This window comes from Protopterus annectens, chromosome 8.part0 (genome assembly GCF_019279795.1).
Source record: "Protopterus annectens isolate FY-2018-M chromosome 8.part0, PAN1.0, whole genome shotgun sequence".
Classification (NCBI taxonomy): domain Eukaryota; kingdom Metazoa; phylum Chordata; order Ceratodontiformes; family Protopteridae; genus Protopterus; species Protopterus annectens.
The window spans coordinates 1,866,900,815-1,866,914,219 of record NC_056741.1 but is presented as its reverse complement, the minus strand read 5'-3'; the positions used below and the strand labels follow the sequence as shown (position 1 = coordinate 1,866,914,219).

The window sequence follows — 13,405 nt, the reverse complement described above, 5'->3', positions numbered from 1 at the left end:
TGACTTGCTTTAAATGACTTATTTATTTTTTGTAATATTAAATAATAACAGAACACTGAATAAGCAGTGTCATTTGAGTGTGTAACTCTGTAGACAGTCAGGAAAGAGTTACATTTAAGCAGACAGGCAATCCACTAATCACTGGCCGATCCACAGTCCACAGTCATGCTGTGGCTGAGTTTCCATTCACAGACTTTAAATGTAATTACTACAAAAATATTTTGTTTTGGTTTATAAATAATATTCCAGGTCTACAGACTGGAGCATTTACTTCACACTAAGGCCAGAGAAACAAAATGAAATTCCATTAATAATAGTTTTTCTTTTTTTTTTAAATTCCAGCTCCAGGGACCACGATCTCAAAGGGGGGGGGGGCACACAGTTTAATTTGAGGGGCATATGCCCCCTGTTCTCCCCTGTAGTTCTACCACTGCTAATTAGTATATGGGAGTAGGTAGGTAGTATGAAATGGAGCAAGATCATGCAAGGAGTCTTGTGCAATCTAGTTGCACTGTACTACAGGGTTATTAACCTGAATGGGCTTTATATAGCATTCTGTGTAATACAATGCATTGTGTGGGAGTATTAGGGTTTTATACACAGGACTTATAATGTTACGCAATAACATTTAGTAAGGGAAAGTAATTACTTATTGAATGGTTAATATAAAAGCTGTGTGGTATTTCTGAAACTAAATTAAATAAATCTGTTGTTTCACTGTTATTCTTAACTATCAAGACATGTCTACTTACCTGTGAGACCTTCATCTTCCAGTTCCTTTGTATCTAAACATAAAGTCAAAACAATATTACTAACAGATACTTAGAATGTTTGCAACATTTTCTCTTGCAATTTACCTTATATCAGGAATCATTTATTCATCTCTATCCAGCTAAGTCAGGAAGACATTATTGGTTTATCTGTTATGGATAAAACATGATTTGCCCTGACAGCCAGAAGTATGGATACATATATTTGAAAATATTTTTGGAAATACTTAAACTGCATCTTTACTGCATTTACATCTTAAGTAGAAAATGATGGTAGTAGGTCTTATTTGGAAAGAAAGGAATAAGGACCTTTGACCTGAGGTGTACAGCAGAATCAGCAGTTTCTTGTTTTCACAGTTTTTATGTGTGTGTGTGGGGGGCAATATACTACCCAGCTATGGAAAAAATAACACTTTAATTTAAACTCTTTGCTACTCGTCAGGTAGGAGTTCCAATGACAAAAACAACCAAACATAACAATCAAGGTACTTCCACAGTGTTATAACACTGGTAACTCAGTAAATTGCACTGTCGTTGAAATCAAGTGATGGTTTGCAGCAAAAATCTTATTAAATAAAGAACTCCATTTCAACTGTTATTCTGTTTATACAACAATGCAAAAAAAATCATTAAAATGTCCTCCAGATGTTACTGTATCTTTTCTAACTGATTAGCTGTGGGATATTTGCAGACTGGAAAATATATTATTCTGGGTTTGAAGGGTTTAGGCTTCTAGGTGGTGAGACATTTCCTGTGGTATATTTGATTAGGGATATGTTTGAGCTTCGATAACCATGTACAGGAGGAAAGCAGTGCCAATGGACCATAAGACACTTTGAGACAGATGCCCAATGGGCACGTCAGTGCCAGTGAAGTGCAGTATATAATGGGTAATGCCTTTATTAATCTGATGTTGGACCATTACCCCTTTCACAGTGCCCAGAGAAGGTTACTTTAATCACATACTAGAGCATAAGTGTGACTACAACAGCATGCACGATTTATGCCATGCTGTAGTACTTTTCTACATACTGTAGCTATATAAGAATGTAGTGTACACCAAGCATAACAGACATTACTTCCACTGCCCCATGCACTGGGTTACTGAAGCTGTAAGCATAGTGCTGCATGGTTCTCTGTGTTGGCATTCTTTGTGCTGTTATTAAATTTACAACAGCCATATGTCTCTACATTTACATTAATTCACTTACACTTCAGCTATGAGCCCCCAACTAAATGTACCACAGGAAAATGTCTCACTGCCTAGCAGCTCGAACTCCCATCCCAACCAAATTTACTGCAGGGAAATGTTTCACCATCTAGCAGCCTGAACCCTATCCCAACCAAATGTATCACATGGAAATGTCTCACTGCTTAGCAGCCTGAACCCTGTCCCAACCAAATGTACTGCAGGGAAATGTCTGATAGCCTAGCAGCCTGAGCTTCCATCATATTTCTGTTATTATCTGAATATATAGTTGTTTCATAAGTTGCAGATCAAACCATTAAAAATTACCACCAGTAAGAGAATAGATTTGCCTACTGAAAGTTAGGCTTATAGGTTTGGAGGGTTTTTTTTTTAAGTATTGTTACTCTCACTTTTCAATATACCCATCTTATGAGTCTATTATATACAACAAAAATCCTGCTTGAGAGACAGATTTGCAAACTTTGTGAGTAATCAACTCTCAAGATAGTGTAGGGAAAACGCAACTTCCCAGTATGTGAATGAAACACACACAGACATGGCACTCTGAATATGTTGGACTTAAACATTGAAGACTGAGAAACTGTTAAAAAATGTTTGAAAATTTTGTACTAAATCATATGGCTAGCAGGTATGAATAATTGTGGAACTACCACATGAATGACAGCATTGTCATTGCATAGGTCCACCCCAGATAGCAATTTCATAGTCACTGTGTGAAATCATCTTTTGGGACAGAATTACAGAATAGCAGTAGCAGAGTTTTTAACATTTTTTGTCTTCTTGAGCAATATTGGTACCAAGTGTTACCAAATGACCAGGTTGTGGGCATTTGGGCAGAAGTCAATACTGAACAAATGAACTCATGCAAATATACTATAAATGCTTTCTTTATTCCATTATTGTCATCTGAGTTGGGAACTCATATCTCCAGTTCTTTAAAGAAAAAGGTTTTACAATGGTTCAACAAGGTGAGTGCAAAGCATTCAGGAAATGGGAAGTACAGTGGATGTACAAGAGACGGCACTAAGTAAGACTTTATATAGAAGTAAGAACACAAAGGACTAGTTGTATCATGTCAGGGATTGATACAAGAAGCATGGACACTCCTCCCGTGTCACTGTAAACAGCCCTTGGGTGGGCTGTGAAGATTTTCATTTCATTAAACACACACACACACACACACACACACACACACACACACACACACACACACACACACACACACACACACACAAAGAGGTGGCTTTCATTATTGGAGAGACTGATGCTGACAGTTTGGTGTCTGTTATCCTTGATTCTGGGAGTTTATTAACGCTCTTAGTGAATAGGCAGCCCTCCAGCAGTTTTGTACTACAGTCTTTATACTACAGTGGCAGAACAAAATATCCTTTCAACTCTATTGTTTATTGTAACACACTATGCTCCTTATAGTATATTTACTTTTTGCTCCTTTCTGGTCCTTGAAACTGTACCTTATTAACTTTTTGACTTTATACTGTACTTTATTAACATGTGTATTGTATTTCTTGTATTTGCTGTACTAATCTTTATGGAGCTTTTCTCCCAGGGCCTCTGCTGAAAATGGGATCCATGCCAAGTCGGACTTTCCATTAAACAAATGTAAAATAAATAAATAAATAATGCTGCAGAATAGAAGTGGGTTTTGAACTTGTGATTAGAATCTAAAGTATATGGACAGAGTTTTTCAACATATGTTTCTATCATAATATAGAGCTCTACAAGGAAACACGTGTTCAGTAAAATCTGTTAGTGATACTCTCAGAAAAATTTGTGAATTTTATTAAAATGGACAACATTTTTTTGAATATTCCAATATTGTGTAAAATGTTTAATTTCAACACATTTTGACATTTTTCCTTGTTACTTGAACTATATATATTGTTTACTACTGCTTAAATTAAACATGGCTAAGAGAAAAACACCTACATGCTTATTTGAATAGAAGTGCAGAAATGCCGGATGGAGCACATGGAAATGCAAATGAGTCAGAAAATGGCAGCCACAAAATTATTTTGCAGTTTTTTTGAACTTTAGATAAAATATTGTTTTGTAGTTTCTTTTAGCTGTCTCATACTTTAAAGTTAGCTGCATGGTTTCAGTAATATTTTAAATCCAGTTTAAGTGTACAGATCTTGTGCTGGACAGTTAACATGCACAATTTCTAGTAGGCCCCTTGTTTGTTCAGAACCTTTCTTACATTTTTGTAACTCTCTGAATTCATTTGTACTGATACTTCTGTTCTGTATGGTCATGTTAGTATCACAGTTCTGCTATTACGTATCTAATAGTCATCGCTATACTTGCTACACACCTGGGTTCAGGCTGCAAGGTGCTGAGGTACAGTACATTTAGTTGAGGATAAATGGCTGAAGTAACATTCACCTGCAGTGACATCTGGCTGTTGCAAATTCACTGCAGGCACAGAAAGACACACAGTGCCATGCCCATGGCTTGAATAACAAAGTGCATGGGGACTGGGTAAGTAATATGTGCTGTGTTTCGTGTACAGTACATCGTTATGCAACTACAACATGTCGAAGTGTGGTGCAGCACGGAGGAAAATCTGTGTACTACTGTAGTACACTTATGCTCTAGTCTGTGTTTTTGACGTTATTCCCTAGCCAGTGCAAATTGGGTAATGGTCCACACACACACCATTAATAAAGGCGCTGGCCACTGTACAGTGCATTTTCTCTGCCATTGACATTCCCACTGGACATCCTGCAGCTGCCTGCCATACTTTCTGTTATCTTTAGGTGCCTTGGAGCCAAGGTCATTATTTTCCCCTGTGAACATGGTGCTGTATTCTTCTCTATACTTGCACTGAATTTGTGACAGTGATATATCTCTGCAGCAGAATTTCACATCAGTAATGTGTTCCCAGCCTGTTGTACTATAGGGAAATGTCTCACCACCTAGGAGCCTTAAGCATATCACAGGTGTCATTTTTATTTACTGCAGAAATCTAATTTATAGATTCATAGATATTCCAAAGCTATTCAGTCATATGACAATTTATGCCTTGCCAGTACCCACAATACATCTTTGAGTAACAGTCATGTGAAAGGTGGCCCTGCCATTGCCACACCTACTTTCTCCAGCACCATGTCAGTCAACACGTAGTAAGTTTATGGATACCCATAAAGTCATCTACGTTATGTTTAAAGGAAGATAGTGAGTCACACCGCTTAACATGCAAGGAAAGGTTATCTATATGTTTGGGAAGTGGTGAGTTATAAATCTGTCCCTTCATTGTGTTTTATTTATCTGTCGGTGAAGATTTAGGTTACTCATTCCAGTTTTGGTGGAGCCATTGGACTTGCAGAGATAGAGGAGGTCCAGGACATCTGGGTCTTAAATTACATGGCAAGCAAGACAGTGATCTCTCCCTCAAAAGTCTGTAAGAAATCAAATAAAGGGATAATGCTTCCTGCCTTTCTTAATAGCTCAGGGACATTAGGCAATAATTGAGAGAGAGAGAAAGAGTAAGACAGAGAAAGAGAAAGAGAGAAAATATTGTCAACCAAAGTCCCTAGGTCTATTTTCCTTTTTAGTTGTGTGCTGCCTACACAGTATGGTAAGTAGATGGGTTTCTACCACAAGTGATGATACTATACCACATAACATTTAGTATGAGCCAATTTTTAGTACACCAATAGTTTATTACAGAGAGTTCATTTTAGAGGATTTGGGTGTCATAGGGTAATTTAACAACACCCAGTTTGGAGTGTACTGCATACTTTGTTAGCCAGAGGTCTTGGTTCTCTTCTTGGAGATCTGAGAAGTAAAAGTAATTACTAAAAAAGAAAAGTATTGGCACTGTGCCCTGGGGTCACTTTTTTTTTACACTTTGTGATGAGGCACCTGTAACACACACTTTGTAGGCTCTGTCTTTTAGCCAGTTTGCTATATGTATTACCATATATGAAAGAACTTTAGCTTCTGTATGATGCTATCATGAGAAATGGTGTCAAATACACTGTGTGTACAGCATGAAGGCCATCTTCAGCCTTTGTAACGTTTTAAAAGAAGTATACCAGACTTAATGGGCAGGATAGGCTTCCTATTCACATTAAGTAGAGCCCTTCAATGGCCCTCTTCAAAAGGAATTTGGATTAATGGATGGGGAATCACAAATTCACACCTGGGGTAGTACCTATGTCCTTTATGGGCAGGGGCAATCTATAAGATACTCAAAGCACAGGTACAAATCCATGCCATCCTCTTGTCCCTAGGAGCAATATATTGGGTAAAATCACTTTATATTGGCTAGGCTTGTAAGGGTCTTTAAGCCTTTAGCCTAATAATCTCCTATGAACATATGAACCTATGATTTATTCCATGACAAAGCCAAACTGTTGGGGGTCAAGTCTAATAAGAATCTTGATATTGTAGTTTATGAGGTCAGTTAGAATGCATTCCATGTCTTTGCAGATGAGGTTTTAGGGTTGAAAGATTTGTAATTACCTTGGTCAACTGCAGGGCCACTCTTATGGAGGGGCATCACTACTGCGGTGTGCCCTCATCAGCAATAAAAACAAGGAGCTAAAATTAGGTTAAATATTTTAAGGACCAATTCTGCAAGAGTATGTAATACACAATTAATTAAGCAACCAGTTATATTGCCAGGTCCCATGGAGAAAAATTTTTGGATTTGGATAGCGCTTTCATTAAGATGATTTGTAGAGATAATTGGGAAGTTAGGAATTCATGTACTTCAGGGTTTTGGATAGAAGTTTCATGGTGAATCTGGCATTCATTTTTTACAAGCATATTGGTAATATCTACTTGGTCAGAATATGAGGTATCATTATGAATAAATTCAGAGCAAAGTAGGGCATCACTTCTTAGTTTTGTAACATAAGTAGAGAAGGATTTATAATTGTCTTTGGATTCAGAGGCCAGCTTTCTTTCATTCACTCAATTAATTGACTTGACGGTATTTTTCATTTTTTTTGTTTATCAGTGCTACCCCTCACCCCACCCCCACAGCTGACCAGCAGCCTCCACCTGTGTGTTTCCTCATTCATACAGTTCATCAGGATCTCCACACTACCCCTTAGACTTACTCCAATCCATGCTTATGGCCAATGAGGAAATCTAGGCATCCCAGTGCAGCATAATATTGCTGCTGGGGGGGGGCGTCTACTTTTTAACTTTAACTTCTATGTGCATGCTACAGTAATACCCTGTGGGTAGAGCTTGCAGTGAGTGACAGCATTCAAACCACTCCTCACATGTGCAAGGAGCTGACATTTGTAGACCAACCCTCAGACCCCCAGAAGCACTTCAGGATGGTTTTCATCTGATGGGGGCACCCTATCACTTTTTGTGCCTCATGCATGTAGTCCTCCCTCCTTCCCTCCCAGGAGAGGCAAGCCAGTCCTCCCTGACAATGCCTCAAATGTCCAAGCTACTAATCAAACTCTCAAACCTGGATAGCCTGCTTTCAAATAAGAGCTTTATCTCGTCAAGTCAATGGCACTGGCATTTTCAGGTTTTGTGAAATTTTTTGATATTTTCCTTGAGAAGATCACCTTGGATCTGTTATAGAATTTAAGGAGTTTCTTTTTTGCTGTAGAGTTTATTTATGCTAGTGGACCACCAGGGTTGTTTATTTTTGTATTTCCTGTAATATTATTAATAATTAATTAAAAATAATTAATTAGGGACTGCTATCATTATACATTTGTAAATGGGTATAGAGTTCATTTGTGAAGCTTGCTGCTGTATCAAAGTCAGGGGTGGTACACTCATAAGTGAATTTTGATGTTCATCATAGAGCAGGTAGAGGTTTGTACTTTTGTAGTCTTGAAATTCAGTGGGGTTTACAGTAAAAGCTTTTGGGATTTTAAAAGAGAAGCTCAAGTTTGTGGTCAGAACTTCAGTGGGGAAGGTAATACTAGTGCAAGAGGTGGAAATATTTGTAAGAATCAGGTCAAGAACGTCCTGTCCTTCAGTAGGGTTTTTTACCAGATGCAAAATGAAGTTTTTATTTGTTAAGTCTTGGAATTCTGAGGCAACAATATTTAACAATGTGAAAGTTGTGAGCCAGTGATTGATTATTATAACCTCATAAATTTGGTAGTTTCAGAATTTTAACCTGAAGGTTTCAATGTACCCAGATAATTCTAGACTATTCATGAACAGGAGCAATTTATGCTTCAGATCATGGGATCATGGATGCTGAAGGGCTCTTTTCATTAATAATTATTTGGCCATCAGTGTGGCACATTGTCTATTTGTCAGTAGCCTTTTAGGAACACTTTCTTTCACAGGTTAAAATATCTGCCCTTGCCTCTAGAACAAAGGCCATGACCCCATAAGAGGGACCAGAATTCAAACCACTATTCTTGGTGTGTCATAAAGATTTTTGTTATGTAGTCTAACTCCTTCTCTCAACAGTTTGCTACAAGCACCAACATAAAGGGGTCTGCAATGTTGATTGCTAAGTATGCTGATTACCAAGTGTGTGAATACTTTTATGTGTATGCTTTTCTGGCTAGAGTGTAAACATTTGCATGGCAGTTCCAAGAGTTTAGCTTAACCATAGGTACCTTGAAATTCTCCTCGCTTTCATCAGGATTCACCATGATCACAGATCAAGCTGTCTACATTAGCCGAGGATGATTGGGTCTACTTCATATGACCTAAATTTAATCTGACTGAAATTCATTTGACTGAGACCAAAACACTGACAGTTAAAAATACTGAAAACTCATTTGACTGAAACTCATAACACTGACACATTAAAGTAAAAGGTATATTCCCTTTTCCCCACTGTAGTGTGATCCTGGAGTTAGTATATATAGTTAGGAGGGTGTGGGGGTGTGGGCAGCTTAGCCCCCCCACATACTTTACACATTTTAAACCATACATATGGATATTTATAAATGCAATGAATAACTCTTTGCAGAAAACAGTATTTACCTAAACTATGTGGTGGGCTGTGCCCCCCACACACCCCAACTATATATACTAACTCCAGGATCACACTACAGTGGGGATAAGGGCATATACCTTTTACTTTAATGTGTCAGTGTTATGAGTTTTCAGTATTTTGAACTGTCAGTGTTTTGGTCTCAGTCAAATGAATTTCAGTCAAATGAAATTTAGGTCATATGAAGTAGACCCGAGGATGACTATATGAGTCACTAACGGTGATATAAGAGGGGATCAAGACCAGGAGATCAAGGCAGCACAGGTTTAGAAATGAGAAAGTACTGATCTTTGTATACAGATCGATATGTGAAGATAATTATTTAAATGGGCAGTTCGACAGTGGAAACAAAGACAGCTGATGTTTTTAAATCAGTTTGGCAGTCTTGGAGCACTATAATGGCACTTGGGAGGCAGGTGCCGTGCTGAGATAGGCAGATGGACAAACTATCTAGACTAAGATGTTTCTTCTGCTGGCTATTTCATGTTATGCCAATTGCTAACATATTCTTTTAGCTGAACCACATATTTCTATGCTTGCTTATGGAAAGATGAATAATAAACATAAATTACACTCAAAAATAACAGGGTAAACGCAGGATATTGAATCCACCTTTTCTTTAGGTGGTTGTCTTTAAATCAAATAGGTTGCTATTGCATACCTAGAAAGTACAGTTGTGTACACTTACCATAAATGTAGATGTTCGAGTGTATTCACTGTTGCAGTCATTACATTTGGTTATCTGCCTGCAGGTAGCCCTCAGCCGGCCTGAATACCAGAGTCTTGGATTCCTGCATCGGATGCTGTCTCTCCTTCCATGGCGTCAGGTCGTCAGGGGTATAAAACATGCAGCCGACGTCATTACATCAATTTTTCTTGCCCCAGATGTCAGGTACCCCCAAAATGGGAAGCAATTATATGTTATGTTACACCTCCAACAAAAAGCAAATACACCAGAAAGCTCAAATACACTGAGCAAGAAGGAAAGGTAGAGCCAAGAGAAGTCAGGGGGCTGCAGGGAGGGTAACCAGGACTGCAACAGTGAATACACTCGAGCATCTACATTTATAGTAAGTGTACACAACTGTACTATGTCCTTCATGTTTCACTGTTGCAGTCATTACATTTTGGTTGATTCCCAAAGCTAAGGAAGGGAGGAGGAAGTTAGAGAGCATTAGGACCAACTATTAAGCCCTGCAACACTGCAGTGGCAAAACCAGCTCTGGATTTAGAAAAAATAGGCATATGGTAATGCTTGGTGAAGGTATGAACAGAGGTCCAGGTAGCAGCTTCTAGGATGTCCCTGGTAGGGACCCCACTGAGAAAGGCTGTAGAGGTAGATGCAGCCCTGGTGGAATGTGATCTTATACCCTGTGTGGTAGGTTTTCCATGGTGCTTATAGCAGAAATGAATGCAATGGGATATCCACTTAGAAATGGTTTGCTTTTAAATGGCCTTCCCCTCGGCCCCTGAAACAAAGCCAACTAGCAGCTGTTCAGATTTTTTGAGAGGCTTAGTCCTGTCAAATAAAAGTTGTCTGTGCATGTCAAAAGAGTGCAGAATTCATTCTCCTTTGTTTTGTGGATTAGGGAAAAAGGTAGGCAAATGAATGGACTGATTTAGGGCCACACTAGACACCACCTTGGGCATAAAGGAAGGATTGGTCCTGAGGGAAACCCTGTCTGCATGGAAGATAATGAAGGGTTCCACTGCCATGAGGGCATGTAATTCAGGCACTCTTCTTGCTGAAGTGATGGCTAGAAGGAAGGCTGTTTTCCAAGAAAGTAATTTCAACTCTGCAGTAGCAGCTGGTTCAAATGGAGGGAGAGTGAGCTTTTCCAATACAAAGTTAAGGTCCCAGGCTGGTGTAGGGGCTCGCCTGGAGGGGGGGTCTTAACATTTTAGCCCCTCTGAGGAATTGCTTTAACAGAGGATGAGAGAAGAGGGGAGGTTCAGTATTATAATGTGCTGAAATTGCAGAGGCATGAATTTTAATTGACGAGAAGGATAGGCCCTTGTGGAGCATTTCTGTTAAGTACTGAAGAATATGAGGTAAACTGGGCACCGTAGTGCCCACACCCTGGGTCTGGCTCCAGGAACAGTATCTTTTCCACTTTTCAGCATAGGATTTTCTAGTACTAGGTCTCCTTGCTTCCAGAATGACCTATAGCACCTGCTTACTGAGGGATGCTATTGAAGAGCTCAAGGAATTAGTCAGGCTGCAAGGTTCAGGGTTTGAAGCTGAGGGTGCAGAATCTAGCCTGCCTGCTGGGACAACAGGGAAGGTGTCTGAGGTAGATGCCATGGATTCAGCAGTATCATGCTTCACAAGAGGGGGTACCAGTGCTGGTGGTGCCAGTCTGGTGCAACAAGAATTGTCCTTGGTTTGTCCTGTTTGATCTTTAGCAGAACCTTCGAGAGGATAGGTAGAGGGGGAAAGGCATAAACCAAGAGGCTTTCCCAGGTAAAGGACAGGTCATCCACTTTCCAAGCTTGACTGTGGGGAGTCCTTGTGCAGAATTTGTCCAATTGGTAGTTCTGGGGGGAGGCAAACAGGTCTATCTCTGGAGTCCCCCATTTGTTCCTCAAGAGGTTGAATATTTTTGGTTCCAGTTTCCATTTGTATGGGTCCATGAGATTTCCGCTTAGGTCGTGTGCCAGTGAATTTAGCTTGCCTGGCAGGAATTCAGCTTGTAGGTGCACTTGGTAGCTCAAGGCTGTGTTCCACAGAGCCATGGCTAGTCTGCAGAGAGGGCATGAGTGGGTTCCCCCCTGCTTGTTTATGTACTACATAACTGTGGTGTTGTCTGCCTTTACCAATAATTGTCCTGGAAGGATGTGGTCCTTGAAGGCTGTCAGGGAATTCTGTACAGCTAACATTTCTTTTTGGTTGATATGCAGGTGCATCTGACTTGGGTTTCATTTGCCCTGAATGCACCGCCCTGCCAAGTGAGCCCCCCATGTATAGTTTGATATGTCTGTAGTCAGGGTTTTTGTGGCGGGGGTAGATTGAAAGGGAGCCCCTTGTTGAGGTGGCAGGCCTCTGCCCACCAAAGGAACTCTGTCGTTATACAAGGAATGATAGGAATAATTGACTCCAGGTCCTGAGAATGCAGTACGAATGAAAATCTTTATGAGGTATTAGCTTTCCACAGGTAAGACAATTGTTAACTTTTACTGACGTCATTTAAGAGCAAGAAAAAGGATCCCCGATGGGGTACTTAGCTTTTTTCGAAGACTTCGGTTCTGAAACTCGAAAACAAAAATTTCAGGAGTCAGCCGACCGGTACTTGCAAACTGCTTCTGCTTTGGGCACTGCATGGCAAGAAAGACTGATGTAATGGTGTCGGCTGCATGTTTTATACCCCTGATGACCTGACATCTTGGAAGAAGAGACAGCATCCGATGCAGGGATCCAGGAGTCTGGTATTCAGGCTGGCTGAGGGCTACCTGCAGGCAGATAACCAAATGTAATGACTGCAACAGTGAAACTTGAATAACATCTACAATTCTATCCTTATTAAGGAGTAAATGAAAGTATACGGGGCTGCTAATTGAGTTGGTAGTTGTGAGATATTCACTTCTTAGTAATGTATTTTGCTACTAGTAATAAAAATGCTTTTAAGATTCTATCTGAGCTGTGACACAATGTGCATTTTTCTATCATTTGCATACTCAGAATGTAGCTAAATAATTTATTATTATTATTATTATTATTACTAATTATTATTATCATCATTATTATTAGTAGTGGTATCATCAAATAAAAACAAATGTGCCAGTTGTATAAAGTAATCATCAACAGATGGCAATAAGATTCATTTTTATTATAGCACTTTTATAAATTGGAATAAAACCAAATGCATGGACTAGATTATTTCAGACTATTACTGCTCATGCAAATATAATCACTTTAATACAATTACTATTTGTGCAGATATAATTAGTGTAATATAACTACTGTTCATCCAGATATAATTACTTTTTTATTTTCTTAGTAGTATGTGGTAGCAGTGACGAGTACTTTTATTAATCTCTGGTACAATGGTAGAACAGAAAGACCGACTTCCCAGTTTGATGGCTGAGTGGTCTTACCCAAAGTCTAGTAGAACATAACTAAATACATTTGGAAAACAGAAACGCAAACAAGACAGAAGTTAAATTTCAGGGCAAGTGGCATATTCTAAAGTATGATATTTGCATCCAAGAGCTAAAATGTCATAAGTTCAAATGTATTTTGTGCTTGTTCCACAAATACAGTACAATAAAAATGCTCATCACAATAAATAAACAATAAATAAATACATAAATAAAATTGTAGAAAATTCCAGTCAAATTAAAAATAAAGAACGCTTTGTAGTCAGGTAAATTGAGGTAAAGACAAAAATTACTATAGTTTAGTAACTGTCTAACTCAAAAGGTGATGCCCCTTAAAATGTATAAGAATTTTTAATAGCGGTAACA

General features: G+C 39.0%; 1 protein-coding gene across 1 annotated transcript in view; it reads right to left on the bottom strand.

Moving 5' to 3' along the window:
• Positions 1-729: 729 nt before the first annotated feature.
• LOC122809688 (von Willebrand factor A domain-containing protein 5A-like) overlaps positions 730-13,405 on the bottom strand; it is a gene marked incomplete in the record, with an annotated part of 1,061,360 nt that continues 1,048,684 nt past the window's right edge. Inside the window, 1 exon segment of the mRNA XM_044081364.1 lies at positions 730-785. Coding sequence (XP_043937299.1) covers positions 745-785 — 41 coding nt within the window.